The sequence below is a fragment of the Pinus tabuliformis genome, chromosome 7 (assembly GCF_031772625.1).
Source record: "Pinus tabuliformis cultivar Carrire ecotype Pingquan chromosome 7, CPIR1, whole genome shotgun sequence".
Taxonomy (NCBI): domain Eukaryota; kingdom Viridiplantae; phylum Streptophyta; class Pinopsida; order Pinales; family Pinaceae; genus Pinus; species Pinus tabuliformis.
The window spans coordinates 570,026,402-570,046,809 of record NC_142293.1 but is presented as its reverse complement, the minus strand read 5'-3'; the positions used below and the strand labels follow the sequence as shown (position 1 = coordinate 570,046,809).

General features: G+C 39.4%; 1 protein-coding gene across 1 annotated transcript in view; it reads right to left on the bottom strand.

Moving 5' to 3' along the window:
* Nucleotides 1-20,408, bottom strand: part of HEMC (hydroxymethylbilane synthase) — a 182,455-nt gene that overhangs the window by 58,061 nt on the left and 103,986 nt on the right. Inside the window, exons 3-4 of the mRNA XM_089458525.1 lie at nt 10,597-10,800; nt 7,457-7,634 (exon numbers count right to left, since the gene is read on the bottom strand). Coding sequence (XP_089314651.1) covers nt 7,457-7,634; nt 10,597-10,800 — 382 coding nt within the window. The remainder of the gene's footprint in view (nt 1-7,456; nt 7,635-10,596; nt 10,801-20,408) is intronic.

The following is a 20,408-nucleotide window of genomic DNA, read 5'->3' as shown; positions in this document are numbered from 1 at the left end:
TGATATAGTATGGAAAGAGCTACCAACATTTCCTTGGCAGTATTCTTGCCAGAAATATGTGAGACTATATGATCTCGAACTCCATCCAAGATCATTTACTTCACCTTCGGCATTTCCTTTCTGTACTCCTTCAGTTGCTCTTCATTCTGGGGTACTGCTACAATATTGTCCACATAGGCTTTCAGGCCATATTCATCTAGAAGGAAGGGCATCATAGCCTTCCAAATGACATAGTTGGAGGTTCCCTCCAACCTATCTTGATCTCTAAGCCCAGTTGTGACCATCTTTGAAACTGATCAAGAAACCCCCTCTTCCTCTACTCGGTTGTTGCTCTACTACTTGCACTCCCTCGTGGAATGCGCAGTTCTACTAATTACTACTACCACTTGCAAACTGGGAAAATCGGATTTCTTGGCTAGAAACCCTCTGAGAGAAATCTCCCTTTGTGTGTGCAATTTCTCTTCCACCCGACGTTGATTCTGCTATTACAAAACCCTTTACATCCAACAAGAAATCTGCTCAGCGAAAATCTGAGTTGCAGCTGCTTCCTCTAACTACTGGAATCATCGTCCTGGGCAAATCGAATTTTTCTGCCAACATGCACTGAAAAATCAAACTCCTACCCTGGTAATTCGTACTTCCCTGTTTGGATACTGCACAGCCTCTGAGAATTTTGGCCTACTGCTCCCTCTGAACAACGAAATTACCTTCTTCGCTTCTAAGCTTCCCGGTTCAAACTCCTACCCCGACAATTCGTACTTCCTGTTTGGGTACTGCACAGCGTCTGAGAATTCTGACCTACTGCTCCCTTTGAACAATGAAATTACCTTCTCCGCTTCTAAGCTTCCCGGCTGATCACTCACGCTTTGATACCATGTGAAAATCTCATCTATCACAACAACTCGAAATTATTTTTCTAATTGTTAATTTATTTAACAATTTATCTATTGTCTGCTACAACAAATATCAAATAACCTACACTTCGATTTTCATACATAAACTGCGGAAGAAAACAGCACTCGAAACTAAAAAAATCTAGCATGCACACACACACACACACATAAAATTTACAAAGCTATTTTTGGACAAATGTCCCCGAAAAACCCACCTTGGGAAAATCAGTGCAGCAGTCGAGGGTTTTATTATTGTGCAACAGCGAAATCTGAGTACAATCTATGGATGCCCAATTGGCAATCCAAACAACAAGAAAATCTAGCCAAAATTATCTAAGGGAATTTCCCTTCCTCCACAACCAATCCAGGCACAACTTAGCTTCTGAAACTCGTCCTCCTAGGCCCCTCACGTTGGCTTATGCATAGTGCTTGCGCAGACCCTTGGACATCTAGCCCAAAACTGCCTTTGATCAAGCCATTATGCCTGTCTCTACTGAGGAAATGATTCTCCGACCTTCTGGAAAACTTTCCAAGCCTCTGGAATCGTAATCGATATTTCCTCCAGCTAAATCGAATTGCCCTCTGAATTTGACTACATAGTGCTCTGTGTTGCCTCATTGGGAATAACTCGGCCTCTTGCTATTGCCTCTTTGGATCTAGAAAACTTCCTCCAGATCATTGTCCCCGCCCCTCACTGTCTCTGCTTCGATCTCTGGCTCTTCGGCAACTGTTGCTGCCCTCTAGAAATCGATCGACCAAGGAAATCGAACTGCTCAAGTGTTTCTCACAAGTGTCCATCGACTTATTCTTATAATCTTTTGTTGGAGCACAAACGGCCAAGATCATATCAGAGCTGATCCATGTGAGTTTCTAGAGAATTCTCACCTTGACTTAATTAATTCGGATTAATTAACCATTTTTCCTAAGTTTAGAGTTGGGAAACATTAAAAAATAGGTTAATAATCTAATTAAGTCATCTCTAGGTGAAATTTCCATAAACGATTTCTGGGTTATGGAGATCTATGTATTCTAGCCCCTCCTCCACGTTTCGTGACTAGAACACATCCGATGCTACAAAAAACTAACACTAAGTCCATCTGAAACTCAATGTTGCCAATGCCCTCTACTACATACTTGGTATTATCACTAAGCTCTACATGTATATCTCTAAGCTCCTTGGTCATGTTGGTGAAAATGTCTCAAGATCCATTGATGTGATGAGATGCTCCACTATCGACAAACGAAACACCTCTCTTGACGATTATAGAAAAGCTTAATACCAAGGTGAAGTTCCTCTCAAACTTCTCAACCAACTCGTCCATCTGTGTAGTGGCTATCGTGGTTGTTTTTCCCTTGCCCTTCTTCCTGTTTGGACACTTGCTAGCAATATGCCTGAACTTGTGACATGCAAAACACTTGACTTTGCTCATGTCCTTCTCCATTTACCCTGTGAAGATCCACCTCGACTCTGGTTTTGCTTCCCTTTGCTCTTTTTTGCTTGTGCAACAAGAGCAAGCTCCTCTTTCTCCTCACCACTCCTTCCCTGTCCTCCAAAAAATAAATTCTCCCAGATCTCCTTTTGGATGAAATCATCCCACAACCGGCCCTAATCATGAAGTTGTTGCCTAGCCAGGATCCCATCAACAAAGGTGGTCCAATGGTTGGTGCATCCTTTCAGAGCTACTTTCACAATCTACGAATCAATCACAGCCTCCCCAATAGTTTCTAGCTCATCACGAACCTGTTGGATCCTTGTGAGGTAAGATGTTAATGTCTCTGATTTGTTAATCCTAATGTTGCTTAATTTCTCTCGCAACACCTTTCAACTGTTGACAGAGGCAGCCACTAGTAAGTACGCTTGAGGGAGCCACTAGCAAGGTTGTCTAACTCAGCCACTAATGGAAACTACTAAAACTAAGTAACAAGACACGTCCTACCCAGGGTTGTGGGGGAGTGCCCCTCACCTGCTCCCAAAGCGCGCTCCAAACGGAAGCGCTTAGGGAGCAACCTAGGGAGCATGTTCCCGAATCGCTCCCATTTGGAGCGATTTTCAGGAGCGTGCTCCCACCAAAAAAAATTCACTCCCTCCCTAGTACTTTCACAAGTGGTTAAGATTCTCAACTCTAGCAATGTTGGTAATCAATGGTAATGTTAAATTCTTAAAGTAAAAGTGACATTTCCTTTATCTTTCATTTTCATCATTTTACTTAAATTTTTAACATTACCATGAAATGACTTAAGATGTTTGAGAGTGGTTTTGACCTCATTGGATTTCATATGGAGAAACTAGATTTTTAGATATCACTCAAAATCCAACAAACTTAATGGTTTTCAAGATTTCAAGATTTAGGGGATTGCAATGTTTCCAATTGATTTTGTCATGCATGACAGTATAAGGTTGGCAATTGATCAAGAGCATGAAGCCCTTTAAGTACCTTGATTTTGGTGTCATTGACTGTTGAACTTTGTTGATGTTGGTGGTATTGCTTGTTGAAATCCTCTACCATGGCCTTAACTACAATGTACCCTTCACTCAAAGTAAAATAATCGATTAGGCATGCTAAGTTTTTTCTGCCATATTATAAAGTTGAGGAGATGAACCCTTCACTCAAACCAAAATCATTGGTTAGGCATGTTAAACTTTTTCAATTTCTACCATATTATAAGGTTGAGCAATCCAAGTCTGAAGACTTTGAGCTAAATGATGTTTATGTAGCTCTTGTTGATGATCCCATTTCTAGTAGTGTTGAATCAATGATGAGTTTCATGAGTGATCATGTTGATCAGTGATTTGTAGTTTTGATGTCTAGTTTTGTTTCTACTACTACTACTACTACTACTGAGGTTGCAGAGGAGTCTGAGGAGTCCTTAGACTCTGAGCCAGATGATGTTTATGTAGCTCATGTTGATGATCCCATGTAGTGGGATCCCATGTTGATGATCCCATGTCTACTAGATGATTGATGTTATATGGTTTAATCCATGTTTTTATGCTTTTTAATACTAATTCATCATTCTACATGTTTTTGTTGACAATATGCATTAAAATATATAAAAATACATATTATATAAAATCCGCTCTCGATTCCTACCGCCCCCCCCCCCTTTGAGTCAGGTATTTCACATGTTGGACACGACAGGTGTTCAACACGAGTTTGACTCATATCATGTTTGAAGGACACGAGATTCACTGGCGTCGGACGCGAGCTCTACTAGTGTACCAAAATTTGGACACATGTCAAGTGAAAAAGCATCATCAAATTGAATTATTGCATCATCCTCATGCAATTTAGTCACAGGTTTGGAGCTCTCAAAGGTTTTGGAATGCAGCTAAGGGAAATTAAGCAATGTTAGAAGGGATTCCAAGTGTTGGCAAGTGGATTTGTCTATGCAATTAATCCTTTTACTTAAATTTTTAACATTACCATTAATTGACTCAGGATGTTTGAGAGTGTTTCCGACCTCATTGGATTTCATATGGAGAAAGTAAAATTTTAGATCCCACTCAAAATCCAGCAGACTTAACAATTTTTAAGATTTCAAGATTGGGGGGATTGCAACATTTCCATTGGAGTCTGTCATGTGTGAGGGTATGGAACTAGCATTTAATTAATAAGACCAAGCCCTCTATGTATCTTGATGTTGGTGGTATTGATTGTTGAACTCCTTTGTCATAACCCTAGTAAAAATGTACCCATCACTCAAACAAAATCTCGATTTGACATGTTAAGTTTTTTCTATGTTATTTAATGCTTAGATGGTGATATTGATGATGAGGATCCCAATATAGGCAATGATTTTGATGATATGTAGTACTAGTTATTTGTTGTAGCATGATTTTTTTTGGACTCTACAAGCCATTTAGGGCCTCTTTGTTGATGTATTTTTGGTTTAGAGATGGATTGCACTCAGTGCTATTTTGGTTATATGCATTAGTTTTATGATTGAATTGGTAACATCATGATGTAAATGTTTCATATATTTCATATGTTATGTGTAATTCACTAATTTGTTATATTTTCTAGTATATGATATACAACATGTCTTGCGTGTCATGTTCCAAAGGGTTGTCATGTCATGTGATGGATACTCGTATTTTCATGTGCTCCAAGTCCCATGTCCTCGTCCCATGTGACTTTAGTATTAAAATAATCACCGACAGGAACTACTAAACAATTATGTATTGGGAATGTGTAACAACCCATTAATAAAATTTTAGACTTTAAACTTTATAAATATATATATATATATGTATTAAATTTTATAAAGTATATGGTTAGACTTTATAATATGAATTTATAAAACATATCATTAAACTTATATAACATATATAAAGAAATGTTATAAAATATATTACTTAACTTTATATCATATATAATTTAAATGTTATAATATATATCACTTAAAACTTTATAGCATTTATAATGAAAACGTTATAAAATGTGTCATTTAAACTTTATAACATTATAATGTAAGTTATAAAAGATATCAGTTATAAAACTTTATAACGTATGCAGGAAATGTTTATAATCGTAAATATCAGCTGCCCTAAAAGAATCTATATATATACCAGTCCATTAATAAAGTCGGTCGAACCAGCTGAATACTTATTACAGAGCGCAGAGGACAGTGAGAAATATCTAAGAGCCTTCAATGCGTGGAAGGCGGTGGCTGCAAGTGGGAGGGCGGCCACCGCCAGGCCGGTAAATAAATAGCAGAGGCCTGAACCGAGGGAAGGGGGGAAAAATGGAGCAGTGAAACCAGAGGAGGTGGAGCAGAATTTAGCAGTGACAGAGATTTACTATTGGATGAGCTTTAATCCGACTGAGGTTCTGGGCACGGGGGACAGTGGGCTTCTGTGAGAAGCTTGCTGGATTGAGCAGCCAGCCTCTGCTCAATCAGGTTGGGTGGAATTGGTCTCCCCGGTTAATTGGAGCAAACGCAGCAGAACAAAACAGCAACAGTATCGACAGCTTCACAGGATCAGCTAGCAGTTCAGGTAAGTGCAAAAATTAAGTTTTAAGCTTCCTATTTTCCAGTTTATGAATATCTACATGTTTTCTGTTTTCCAATTTATGGGTACTACAAAATGATTGAAACAATTGTTGATGAGGCCTTCTGAAGTGGTTGTCTGGGGTTATGACATCATCAATCTCCACTTTGTCAATCATTGGATGTTGTCTTCATATCTTCATTTTCCAGTATTCATTCCTGTCTTGCCTGACATTCTGGTATTATCCTTTATTCCGGTTGTTTTTAATATTCATATGTCCTGGTATTTGATTGTCATCGCCGTTCCTTCCTCACATTCGATGTCTTTCACTGTCATTCAAGGCTATGAACTGTCAACACTGAACAGATAGCCATTTTATGCTTGAATGGAATTTTTGAATTTGATAGATGGATGACAATATTGGATAAATTTTACAATTTACTTGAAAAAAAATGATCCTGTTTCTAGAAATTGTTTCCTTGCATTTCCTACAGTTTCCTAACTAGTATACCCGGAAGTTTTCTATACTTATGGAATCTTGCCATACACATTCCAAACGTTTATTTTATATAATTATCCATTTCCGATTTCCCATACTTGGGGACACAAAAATAATGCCATCAATTGATGGTTTCTAGCAGAAGATTTTGAATGAAAACCCTACAACAATAAAGAAAGCAATTTAAAAAGTTCAATACCACTATTGTTAGTCACATCAAGTGTTTTGTCCTCTGATATGCTCTCTGCAAGATAGATAAAAGGTTCTACCATTGCTAAAGGAAGTTGACATAGGCTTCCAGTAATTTGGAGAGACTCCAGGTAAAAGATATCACTAAACACTTTAGGGCAAAAAGGGCAACGGCCATTATGCTCATTACACACAACCTGCTCTACAAGGAGTTCAAAATTCCCCTATTGAATTGCATATATGTCAAGGAAAAATGGAAAAGATAAAACAGATGGCACTACATCCGCTAGAGCCAAAACAAGATCCCAACTTAAATCTACATATCATTCAAGAATGGATCCATAAAGCTGACTCCGATCTAATTGACATTGTGCCTGCACTTACGATATGGGAAATACATATAGAGGGTACCAATGATATTATTAACTTCATTTCCCATATAGCATGTTTCGAATGGGAGGTGCCTCTGTAAATGTTTTAACATATAAATCAATTCAACAAGATATTTGTGGAATTCCTCGAGCAATTCCACGAGCGAGGAACTTTCTACTTCTCCCATAGCTTCGGACAAATTTGTCAGATACATTAAAAGGTATGCCTCCAATTTCACCTTCATGCAAGCATCACAATAAAGGTTGTGTGAAGTGTAGCCAGCGAAACTATTTGCATCAATATAATTATGAGGAAAACTGTGTTCCTTTTACTAATTGAAAACAATGAATTCTTTATTGCTCTGTTCACATAAAAGCAAGGTGAACTTTATGTTTAGTCACTTTAATCTGAATAGGCAATATTGTAGACTTTGGACTGTCATTGTTTTTTTAAGTTATTAGAAACGGGGATTAATGTAATAAAATCATACTGAAAACTGCTAATACATACCCCTAGTTCCATCTGGTGATGCAATTAAGCCTCTAAATGAACAGAAACCATCCTTGTCACGAAATGCATAGCCAGCAATTGGAGTTCTACAGGAACCATCCAGTGTCTCAAGAAATGCCCTTTCACATGACACTGCTAACCTTGTTTCCTCGTGATTAAGGGCAGCAAGATAGCCAGCCTGCATGGACATTCCAAAGAGTATCAATAGCCCACTGAATACATCTTTGGTGGTATTTTTGTAAAAATATTCCAATTTCTAAGGATTTTATATAATTTCTAGAATTTTTTGCAATTTTTAAAACAAAATATTTTTATCCTATAGAATTTGGGCAAATCATATTAAAAAAAAAATGGAAATTGGCAAATATTTTTTTGAAAAAAAATGGAAAATTAGCCCATGTGTGAAATTTAGCCCCAAAAATATTCCCCTGCTTAAAGTCAATATCAGCAGAAATTAAATGACACTATATTAATGTTCACAAATGACCAAAATAGGTCAACGGGACTAGAAAGAAAAAAAAATGACAACAGCAACAAGGAGTGCGTAGAGCATTTCCTGAGCAGAGATTTAATTTATGCTTAATATCTGGGATTCAGGATGATAAATGTTAGAAAAAATGTCTAGAATGAGACAGGCAATAGATTTTTACAGTTGATATGTCTTTGCTTTAAATATAAATTATGACAAATCATGAAGTTTCATAAGGTCATTATTGAATATGAGTAAATATATTTGCAGAAGTGCAAATTCCATATCATGATGATATGGTCAATGGTCAGAGATACAAAATCATTTACATGAGTTGAGAAAATTAAAAGCAATCCATAGACTCAAACTACAAAAGCCTCCATCAAGCATATGGGAAAAGACAGCCTTGCATCATAAAGCTGTCCAACTATACTTGACAAATATGATACAGAACAGTTATCCCTGTGGGCTAGCTTGAGTGATTGAGTGCTTTCAGCTTCAAGCAGGTCTTGGGATCAATTACCCATGCTGGCTGCCTCTCTTGTGTGCCTCACTCAATGCATCTACCAGACCAGGCACCTTAATCAGGGCTGACAGGTTTACAATGGGAGCCATCCATGAAATGCAGGGAAATACCCAAGGGTTTCCCAACAAGGTATTCCTTGGGAAAAAAAAAAAAAGAGAACAGGAAAACGAAGATTACAAACTGCAGAGCTCTAGTGATTAAGATCCTACTGATTAAATCCATGGCTAATGCATGGATAGATCAGTTTTTCAAGCCTCATCTGCCCCCAGCATTATATAACTATAATCGTCAAATACTATCCATCCTTTTTATTGAGATCTCGTCTGGTTTTAATTTTTGAAGACATTATCACCATACTGGGTGACAAGGAGGAAAAAAGATAAGATTGCGGTGTGTCAATTGGAGGTTCTAGTCACCTTTCAATGGTTCTCTCACTGAGAGTTATCAAAAAGGCTGATCCCCAAAAATGTGGTACACAGAGGGGACACATGGCATGACTGTACATGTGGAGTAGATAGACGAGACGGTTCAAAAGGCTTGAAGCCATCATGGCTTAGCCACTTTGCACAGACCTTGACTCCAGATATTTCCAACCCAGGACAAACCTTAAACATGGACATCATGACTTGCAAGGAAATTAGCACAGAAGTATTCATGGAGCTTTTTGAAGGGACAATGGACATTCAAGAGTGGAGGTATGAGTAGTCAAATGATAAATCCAGACTCCAGAGTAAGGACTATATGATATGAAGATTACGTTTTTTGATTAATCTGCTGGGCAAAGAGGGTGAAAGTCAGTCTCTGCCATGTTGGAACTTTAGTCTCATTCAGGCAATCTCTACGACCAGCCAGTCCCCTTTGAATCCAGGTCTCACTCTGCCTGTAAGCCAGGCTCAAGCTCAGCTTGTGCAGACCTGTGGATGATGGAATTTCTGCTTGGTTTGGAAGGAATCCGGGATGGAGAGAGATAGGGAATTAGGGCTTGTGGATTCTAGACCAGGGTTGTACCGGGGAAAGCCGAGAAGATGCAAGGCAGCTGCCAACCTGGGTTTGAAACTTTGAGGCACCCAAGGAATGAGGTAATGTCCTTGGTACTGACAGCGGCAGCAGAATACAACAGCAGATTCTCTACAGCAGTCAAACAAGAAGTGGAGGAAATAGAAATCAGGTTAGGGAGAAACATGGTAGGACATCCAGTGACAAGGTAGATGAGGATGCCATTGGTTCCAGACACAGATTCTTCAAGAACCAGAGATGCAAAATATCTCAAGCTGGTGGACATGTACTGGCATAAGAAGACTTTCACAGCCACAACTGTGGAACTAAGGGGCACTCAGGATAAGCAAATCCTTAACAAACTCGACCAATTGGACCAGAAATATGAGAGTTTACCAGTGCTCTCCGCAGGTATGAGGCAAAAAGTGAGAATCCAAAAGAGGATGATTGAATTGCTATGGCCAAGGAAGAGAAGCAGGGCAAGACAGGACTGGCAGGAGCCCTAAATGAGGAACCTGCAGGAGGAGGTACCCCCTCAACCTTCATCAACATTGCTTCAAGCTCAGATTCTGATGATTAGCCTACGCTATTTCAGGTTAATTGGACTATGTTCTCTTTTTGATACGTTAATATTACTAGTAAATCCTCTAGTTGGTCCTTGACTTGAACTTGATAGTCATGCTACTTTTGTTTGGGTCTATAAGTACTGTGTTAAAATCCCTATATGGGAGAAGACAGACCTGCGAACAGCTTCATTATTTTTTTAATCACTGTATCTCTGTTTCATTTGGAAGAATGTTACAGGATGGACTGCTTGCAACAACTCTTGTATATTTTTAATAGACACTTCAGCTGATTCGCAAAAGAAAAATCTGAACACATTATTATCTATATATATATATATTGGTAATTTTGATCAGACTTTGTCAATCTATTTGGCTGCCTTCATTCTAATTTAAATCATTGAACATTTTTAGCTAAACAGTTTTTCATGTTAAGATTTTGAATACACAGTGGTCATGTTCCTCGATGCAATGCAACAAGCAATATTGTATGATGCATTCAAATGTTTAAAAGTTCCATGCTATGTTACTATGCTTATTACAACCCTGAATATTTCAAAGCCTGTTAGATTATTCCAATACATACCATCTTATCATCATTGCTTCTGCAAGCTATTCCTATTGCCCCTTGAGCAATTGCAGGGAGCATTTCATCTGTTGACAGGAGACAAGTAACATGTTCAATCATGCCCAGGCGTTTGAGCCCTGCAAATGCCAGCAGTGTAGCATGAACCTCCCCTTCTTTGAGTTTTCTTAACCTTGTTTGAACATTGCCCCTGAAATTGATAACCTGCAATTTAAAATATTTAAAAATGCTGAATAAACATCATTCTCATGATTTAAATCAGTGTTGCAAACATCGGCATCAGTAAAAAAACATTAAGGGTCTTGACCTTAAGGCATTGGAAACATCAGCGGAAAGGACAGCAAACCATGGCAAGCATTAAAAAATACAAAAAAAAACATTTTTTTAAATATAAACTAACAATATCAACAAATAATCATATTTCCACATATATATTAAAAGAAGACCACATATTTTAGATGTACAAGATGTCAAATGATACATCAAACATTGATTGTCAATATTGATAGTTGTCTAGTCAAGACTCAAAACTGAATACACAATATAAAATTCCATAAACTATATAATAAATGTATCTCATCATCATGAATCATCTACAATGATCAATCTAGCAGCTACCTATATGTTCCCTCTGCCCCTCTTATGAGAAAAGGCAATAGCTCATCCTCTTGAATGAGGTCTTGTGGCTGGAGTTGTATGGTTACTCGTGGTGTCTTCATCTGTATAAAAGGTGGTGTCAAGGCTGGCACATCAGCAACCTCACTCTCAGCCTCTTCCCACCTTAACATCTCTATCCCATCCTCCCTTGCCCCCTACTCCTTTTACTCCTCCTTGTTAACCATAGTAATGCTTCATGCTACTGAAGGGTTAAGATCCAGCAAGACTCTATCGCACTGATCTCTTTTTAGATACTCCTAGGCATTATTATCAATTGAAGGTCTTCACATATTCAGTTTCTAGGAAACTACTATTTTGGGTACTTCCATTTTTTCTGAAATCTAGACATAAGGGCGGCGCACAACAAACTTGACTACAGTTTCTTGATCCTTGTGAAAAAGCAAGTCCACTATGACTATTTTCACTTGAATCCAAGATGGTACATTTTCCTCTGCTTTTCACTTTTTGTTTTCTGTAATTATGGGCCAATACTTCATTCGGCCAAAGTCTGTACTTTCATGCTTTTTGCTTTTTTGGAAAGTCTGTCTTTTAAGGCGCATCTATAATTAGTAACTTTAAGTATTTGGCATGTACAGATCCTAGTCGTGCTTCCGAATAAGCAATGAAGGCGCGGTTTGAGTTTCATCAGTTTGAAAAAGTGAAGGGTTAAAAAGCACTCTTGTGTACTTTGATTGAGTCTTGAAATGACAGCTGGCATGGATTAGAATCATGTCTCCGGGTAGATTCCTATGTATTTTGACCTATAAATCATAAGTTATGAGGTGGTTGATTTATTAAAGCCTTCATTTAATTTATTTAATCAGTAATAAGATATAAAGAAGGTCAAACTACTTTAACGTGAGCGGAAGCTTTGCTAGAAATTAACCATGAGTAAAGTTGGTGCAAAGCATGATGTTTCCATTAAGTGTATGAGAAAAGAAACGCATATTTTCTGTTGTTGCCAAACAACTGAGCTGCATAACTCATTCGACTTCATTCTTTCAGGATTTTCTCAATCTTTAGATGAAATAATTCTCATCAGTGAGTAGAGGAGAGGAGCACACAGCTGAAGAAGAAAATACAGCTCATCTAAACCATATTTCAGCCATGGGAAAGAGGACAGAAGCAAAGGAGAGTTATAATCTGTATTCTCTACAGAAATCAGCAAGTTAAGTATGAAAATGGTGGCTGCAAGTTAATAAAAATCAGAGCTGGGAGGTTTTGATGAGGTTTCTTAGACAAAAGAGACAAGAAGCTGCATTTAAAAAGAGGATAGTATTGCTGCCTGAAGGTTATACCTCTAGTATTGAGCTCCGGTTTGTGCCATGATTAAACAAGCAGCTTGACCCACTCTTATGACAGTCAACAGCAGCATATATAGGTCAGATCTGATTTCCATGATGGATAAGGGAGAAATGAACATATTAAATATTATTTTTATGTATAAGCACAACCTTCGTTCAGATGAATTTTATATCAAGGTCTGATCATTACAGGCATTGGGTTTCTTTTATATTGCTGCACCTGAATTCATGATTTAAAAGGACATTGGAAATATTTCAGAAGCCACCTTGTCTTCAAGTGCTGATACACACATTAAGATGCAAGCATTGTGCAACTTATATTACTATATTGTTGACACAAGAGGAGCAAATGAGGTTACATGATTCTAGTAACTGTGATCAATATAATAACCAGGCTGGTTATGCAGTAGCTGTTGCTGTTGAACTGGTAATACCAACATCTGCGGAGGAAATAATCCAGTTGCATTGGAATAACTTGAAGGAAAGTGAAGCAAAGTTTTTGATGCTGGTGTGGAGAAAGGACAAAATGAATTCGCTGACCTTTCCTTTTCTGTTCATCTCCCCCAACTCTGGAAAGCAAGAGGCCTCAAAAAACACAGAATTCAAGCTGCCAGAGATGGTGCTTCAGGTACAGTACAAAGGATGAATGTTACTTTGTTGCTGTTTCCAATTGAGAATGGCTGTTTTAGAGAACCATACATGCAGAATACAAAGCTATTTGCTGAGCACACTTTCAGCCTTTGACAATTGCTGAGTGGGTAGCCCTATCTAGGCATATATACACCTGTCCAAGCTAAGGAACAAAGGAGAAGGGGTCCAAATGGAAACCTGTGAAGCATAGAGTTATCATCTCAAGGAGAATAAGTCCAGGAGTTTGGGAGTGGACCCAGACTTTGAATTGGAGAAGGCTGTTACAGGCTTCCAAGAGAATCCAAATATTGGGCCTGTATTGCTGTTACAACGCAATGAAGATAGGCATCTTTATGTAAGAGAAAGAATAATCCAATCGGCTTGCTGAAATTATAAGTAAAGGTGTTCTGAATAATGTAATTTACAGAGATATTGTGCCCAAAACAATAAGCAGCAGCTACGGGGTAAAGTGATGACTTACCCAGCAATTTGCTCTCAAACAAACACAATTTCCAGCCTGTTCAAGTAAACCAAAAAAGGAGTAAGGAGAAGGGGATAATAAAGAGAATCTAGACAAGAGATAGCCTTGCTAATTCTGATAGAGCAAAAGGCTGATTGTGGGTTTTATAAAACAGTAGTGAAAGAGAAAAAAAAATAATGGAAAAAGATATATGACAGCAAATGCATCAATGAATCAAGCTCATAAGATAAGCAGCAGTGCTTGCAGGATGTGTCTTCTTAGAAGAATCAATCAAGAGGGAAAGGACAAATCAGCCAAAGGAGAATCAATCAGTATAGGAGGAGGATGGTCGACTTGTGGAAAAGGATGAAAAGCATTACTAAAGCAGAAAAAGGTGAAAGGCTTGTTACCCATCCAGATACATGGGTAACCCTAAGAGAAAATTTCCTCCTACATTGCAGCTTTCCAGCCAACAGCCCTACCATGATCCAAGGATAGCCAGCCTTGGATGTCTCCAATCCATGATCCAGTCAATATATTCACTGATCTAGCCTACTCATTCAATGAAGGTGGGTCATCTATTGTGAGGTACTTTAACCATTTTTGCATTCAAGTGCTTTCATTTAATGTTTAAGGCATTCTAGTATGGATCACAGGTTAAAATTGGATTATTGACCGCTATTGGCTGTGTACTCATTTCCTACTTCACCTTGGAGGCTATCATGTGAACCTAATCCACTATGACCATCCCTAGGGTCTTTTCTTTCACTGTCTTAGGAAGGGCAAAAATAGGAGGCTTTGATGATGGTAGTGCTCCATGTTATCCAAAGTTAACACTTGTCATCACTCCCATATGCCTGTTATCCCATTAATTGATTGGTTGCTCTCAGTGGCTCGTACTGGTTCACTGTTGGCTATGTCCTATGAGAAGAAGGGGTTGAATATACCAGAGGTTGATGCAGCTATAAGAAAAGAAAGAGCATGAGCCAAATGTTAAAATGCCAAAGAATTGCAAGGGATGAAAAGCAAGTAAAATCCAATTTTAGCTTGAGTTTTACCCCTCTTATATAATCACTCATCTCAAAGAGTATCCATGTATATCACGCCTATCAAAGTAAAAGGAACTCTTTGTAAACATCCCAACTTAGATGAAGCAATAAACTACCCATCATTAAAGGGGGATTTTATGATTACTATTGATAAATCCATAAAACTTGTTAGGCAAGTTGTGTCAAAGCAAGAAAGAGAAAAGAAAATATTGGGGGCCTGGAAAAACAAAAGCGAAGGAAGGCGACGCAAGCAACTAAGCACTCCCTCTACAAAGGCACTCGTGGACAATGGGTTTTGCATAACCTAGTATAAGACTATGACACCTTTCATAATGTAAACCCCAAGCCATAGCACCTATCAGTTACACTTATAATCTGAAAGGGTCAGTCGAGGAACTGTTTTTCCCCTTAGGCTTGGAAGCACTAATAAGGTCATATAATAACCCTTCCATACTTAAGTGAGATAACTTGTACACATTCATAAGCTAGTTGGGCATTTAAAGATGATGCTCGTGTGAAGTACTTTGATAGCTTTGGCATTGAGTGTGGTCCAGCTTCATGCTTTTATGGTTCTTCTATTAATTTCTTGAACCTAGCACCCCGCACTTTATTAACTTAGCAGACTACAAATCTACTAAATAATTGCACAACTAGATTCTTAACACATTTATTCAATGGAAGCAAAATATCAACAACCAATCTCAATCACATGTGACACATACAAATTCTGCCCAGTCAAAGTAGTTCTTTATTAAATCAAAACCTGCTTGGGCTCTCATCCTCGGATACGGCCCAACTGAGAAATATACAGTTACAACATACCCTAGATCTAATCTAGTTGATCAGGCCTAGATCCATCCTTGATCTCCTTAGTTGATCTAGATCTCCTATGCTACACTTTTGCACCTTCTTTGGACCCGGCACACTAGAATGGGAATCTTTCTCCACTTACCTCTGAGATGCCTCTCTCAATGTCTTATGTTGTTGTATGGTGTGTTGTTCTCCTCTCCTTAACCTTGCTTTTATAAGTTTATATTGAGTCAAATCCTTGTTACCCACCAAAATGTCGGTAACCCCATAGGAGAAAAAAATTCTCCTTCTTTGGACAGTCAGCCAGCAATGCTACATTGCTAAGTACATGATATTATGCCATGATCATCCAGCATTTGCACCAGTCAAACACATCTCACAATCCAGCATTACTCTTGAAGGAAGGTGCGTCATCATTCAAGAGGTATTTTAACCATTTTTGCAATACTATGCTTTTACTTAATGTTTTGGGCATTCTAACATGGATTAATGGGTAATCTAGATGATTGACTGATCTTGACTGTAAACCTATTCACTCACTTTACCAAGGAGGTTAGTTTTTTACCGCAGTCCGGTGGGGCCTCCTCTAAGGCCTTAGGGTTCTAGGAGAGGCACTACTTAGGGAGACTTGGAATGAAGAACCATGTCCATGATATTCCATACTTACCACCTCCCATCATTCCCCAAATTTCATCTCTATTCTTTAAGTTGTGGTCATTGGTTCATTGGGATTGGCACCCTCTTATCCTCATCCTTGAGTTTGGGCTGAAAACTATGCCCCAGAGGTCGATGCAGCTAAAAGAATGTTAAAAGCATAAAATGGCCACAATAAACAAAAAAAAAAAAAAATTATAATGCAAAAGATGGTCGAGACATTAATTAGCACATGGGAAAAAGCCTAGCATGAGCTCTACCCTCTTCATTAGCCATCACCCAATTCCTTGAGCACTTGATGCTCCATCACATAAAAAAAGGAACTCTTGTGTGTTCCAACCCCAACTAGCAAGAAACTGACTCATCATTAAGGGGTAAGGAAATGCTAAATCATTAAAAGCAAGCTCGGGCTCCTAAGTTATGCTCCCATCCAAAGCATTATCAAAAAAGAAGTAAAAAGCGCATTAGAGGGGTGGAAAAAGCAAGCCAAGGAAAGGGGTAACTCATGCCTCCACGATTGTTCCCTCCTTGCATCTATACACTCAAGATGATGGACCTCCATCAGCTAAGACCTATTAACCCCATAGGAGAAAAAATTTCTCCCTCTTTGAACCAGCCAAAACCCTTATATTGCTCAGTACATGATGATATGCCATATTCCTCTGCCATTTGCATTGGTCAGACACCTCTTACCATCCAACATTCCTCTTAAAGGACGATGTGTCATCATTTGGCAAGTACTTTAACCATATTGCAATCATGTGTTTTACTTAATGTTTTGGGCCATTCTAACATGGATTAAGGGGTGATCTGGATACTTGATCGATCTTCACTGTAAATCTATTTTCTCACTTTACCATGGAAATTAGTTTTTGACCCTGGTCCCGTCGGACCTCCTCTAAGGTCTTAGGGTTATAGGGGGCACTACTTGGGAAACTTGGATTGAAATAGTGTGTCAATGATGTTCCATACTTACCATTTTCCATGAATCCCTAAATTCCATCTCCATTCTTTGAGCTTGTTCTTCATTGGTTCATTGGGATTGGCACCCTCATATCCTCGTCTTTGAGTCGAGGCTCAAAACTTTGCCCTAGAGGTTGATGCAACTAAAAGAATGATAAAAGCATAGAATGGACACAATGGAACAAAAGGAAACATTAAAATACAAAAGATGGTTGAGACATTAATTAGTGCGTGGGAAAAATCCTAGCATGAGCTCTACACCCCTCATTAGCCATCCTTTGAATCCTAAGCACTTGATGCTTCAACACATGATAAAGGAACCCTTGCATGTCCCAACCGTGATGAGTGATAAACTAACTCATCATTAAGGGGTAAGTAAAGGCTACATCATTAAAAGCAAGCTTGGGCTCCTAAGCTATGCTCCCTATAAAAGCATTATCAAAAAGAAGTAAAAGGCACATCGAAGGGTCGAAAAAGCCATCGAGGAAACGGGTAACTCGTGCCCCCGCGATTGCTCCCTCCTTACATCTATACACTCAGGATGATGGACATCCATAAGTTGGTCCCATTACCCACCACCTATGGGTAGTATGCATAGGAGAAAAAAAATCTTCCAAATGGTCCTCAGTTGGAAGCCACCAAATAGCTCGATGTGCCATTATCTTCGCCACCTGAGTCGGCCATGTGGTCCCTCGCCCATCTGTTATGATCGTATGTTTGAAGGTGGGCCTCTCGACCCTGAAGGAATAGCTTTTCATTGGTATAGTTGAGTAATTTCCCTTACTTATCATGGACACTTTTGGGCATTGATTGGTGGGGGATTTTGGAGGAAATAGTGGGTTGGGTCTGTGCTCTTGTCTCCTCTACCTGATTCGGTGGTTACCCTTGTATCCTAGTCTCGTGGGATCACCTTTACTGGCCATTAGCTTTAGGGTTGGCACCAATGGGAAGTCCCGATTATGGTTGCGTGGTCCCGCTTCCAGACACCATATAAATCACTCCCCTTGGCTCATTTTAGCCCAATTCATTTCCTTTCCCATCCGGGTCCACATACGATTAGCCTCCCCCTCCCCTTGTCCACGCCTTGGGTCAGGCCTAGAACGATGCCCCAAAGGTTGATGCAGCTAAAAAAAAAAAAGAGCATATTTTGGCCACTCCCAACAAGAAATATACCACAAAATGCAAAAGATGGTCGGGACATACAAATTTAGCACGTGGGCAAAAGCTAAACATGAGCTCTACCCCTTATTTATGGTCATCACCCTGGTTCCTATGGGCCCTAGATGAGCCCCCTCCACATTAAGGAACCCATGATTGTCCCAACCCTTGGTGGGCAATGAAATGACCCACCTTAAAAGGGGGTATCCACTACTATATCCTACGCATCATGTTCTCATCCCCTAGAACCCCGAGCAGTTATGATGAAAAATCAATCAAAGGAAAAAGGCATATGAAAAGGGTGTAACAAAAAAAAAAGGTCAAGGTAACTCATGTACCATGATTTGCTCCCTCCTACACTAATATACCCAAGTGTGGGCTTCCCTCATCATAGCTACCCTTGTACCATGACATGTGGCTTGCAACATTCCCCTAATCCCCACTCTGTTGCATCACTATATCACATGCCACATACAACCTGATGAATGTACCATGGACATGTCACCCCCTTTAAATGCTGACACCACCTAAAAGCGTCCTTGGTTAACTCCCTTATTGAGCTTGGAGGCACTTGTACATGCCAAATCCCACTACGGAAGGCCGTGCCACTATGAAGTGCCCCATTGATTCCATGATTTGTAAGCTCTTTTACTTGATTATTCTAATGATTTGTTGTATTGGAGTGCAAGGGGATGCATTGGATCTTATGCAGGATTGCAGGTGGGCTCCATTTGGGGTTTGGTCTCCCTATATGGGCTCCAAGCCCTTCAGAGGGCCACATTGGCTGAGAGCCATGGGCCTCCACCATAGCAGAGAGTACTTCATGGATCCCCAACACCACTCAATGACGGATCGTGCTCCACCTTTTGGATGAGGATGATGCACCTGGTTCACCATGCCCAGTCGGCTCCACACTTGCACCATACACTTGGCAGATGTTCCAGGGTCCAGATGAGCATGTGTCTCACACCAGGAGACAAAGGGAAGGCTTATGTCATCATCCTAGCCCTTACAGATGGTTTGCAGACATGACCTATCCACTTAAAGACCCATGAGGATGTCCCTGTGCCCCCACACCCACTAGGAAGCACCACATGCGACTTACTTGGGAAACAAGGGGCCAACGCCTTGTCCAATATGTCTGGAGTCCATTCTCTAATCATGGCACACTTTGGACTTCATTAGACCTTCTCAATGGCCCAACGACTCATTATATTGATTATTCTTCCCTCTTGAGAGGCTATTCTTTGTATTATTGAGCTATCTTAGTGGGCTTGTCACCAAGTCATGTCATTATTATGTATTATTTTATTATTTGGGGCTAAATTAGGCCAATTAGGCAAATCAAATCACCTTTAGAGTTGTACAAATATGAGAGAGGCTCATTCTAAACTCTCATCATCACTTGGATTGGATTAGTATCTCTTGAGAGATTTCCGCACCTCTTGTGGGGATAACATTTGCAGCTTTCTTGATGCACTATGATGTTTGGATTTTCGCTATTGTTTTTGGAGCTTCTTTCTAACGTGAAATTGTTGAATGGATATGCTCTCTCTCTCTCTCATGTAAGTCAAAATTTTGATGTTATTCTTGTTATCTTGTCAAATGCTTGAATCTTGTTATCATTGCTCTTATATAGGTTGATGTAATGTGAAATTCTTTTGGGACCTTGAACAAGTGATTAAATGCATGTGTTGAGCTTTGAGGGATTGGGTGAATGTTCCTAGAGGCGCCTCTTAGGTTGAAGACCTTGAAACTTTGTCTCCTTCGCAAATTTGAAGTATAAATCCCTATTGACCTAGTTGTTGCCCTTGGAGAGGCTAGCAAAGATCAATTAGGGCTCCTTAGCTCACGAAAATTCTCAATCTATGTGTATCTTGACTCCATTTCGCCCAAGCAATAAGGCACTGATCCTCATATCCCTTTGGCGGTCAAATTTACCTCTTTTCTTCAGTTTGACAAATTCTAGGCCTAACCCTAGACGGTCACCTAGTGCATCCAACAAATTTTATTGTAGCCATTCAAACCCCTTGATTTTGGTCCACTACTGCACTAGGGTTTTGTCTAGGGGTCCTCCATGTTTGAAGAAAATCTAACAGTCAAATCCCAAGATATAGCAAGCCCTAG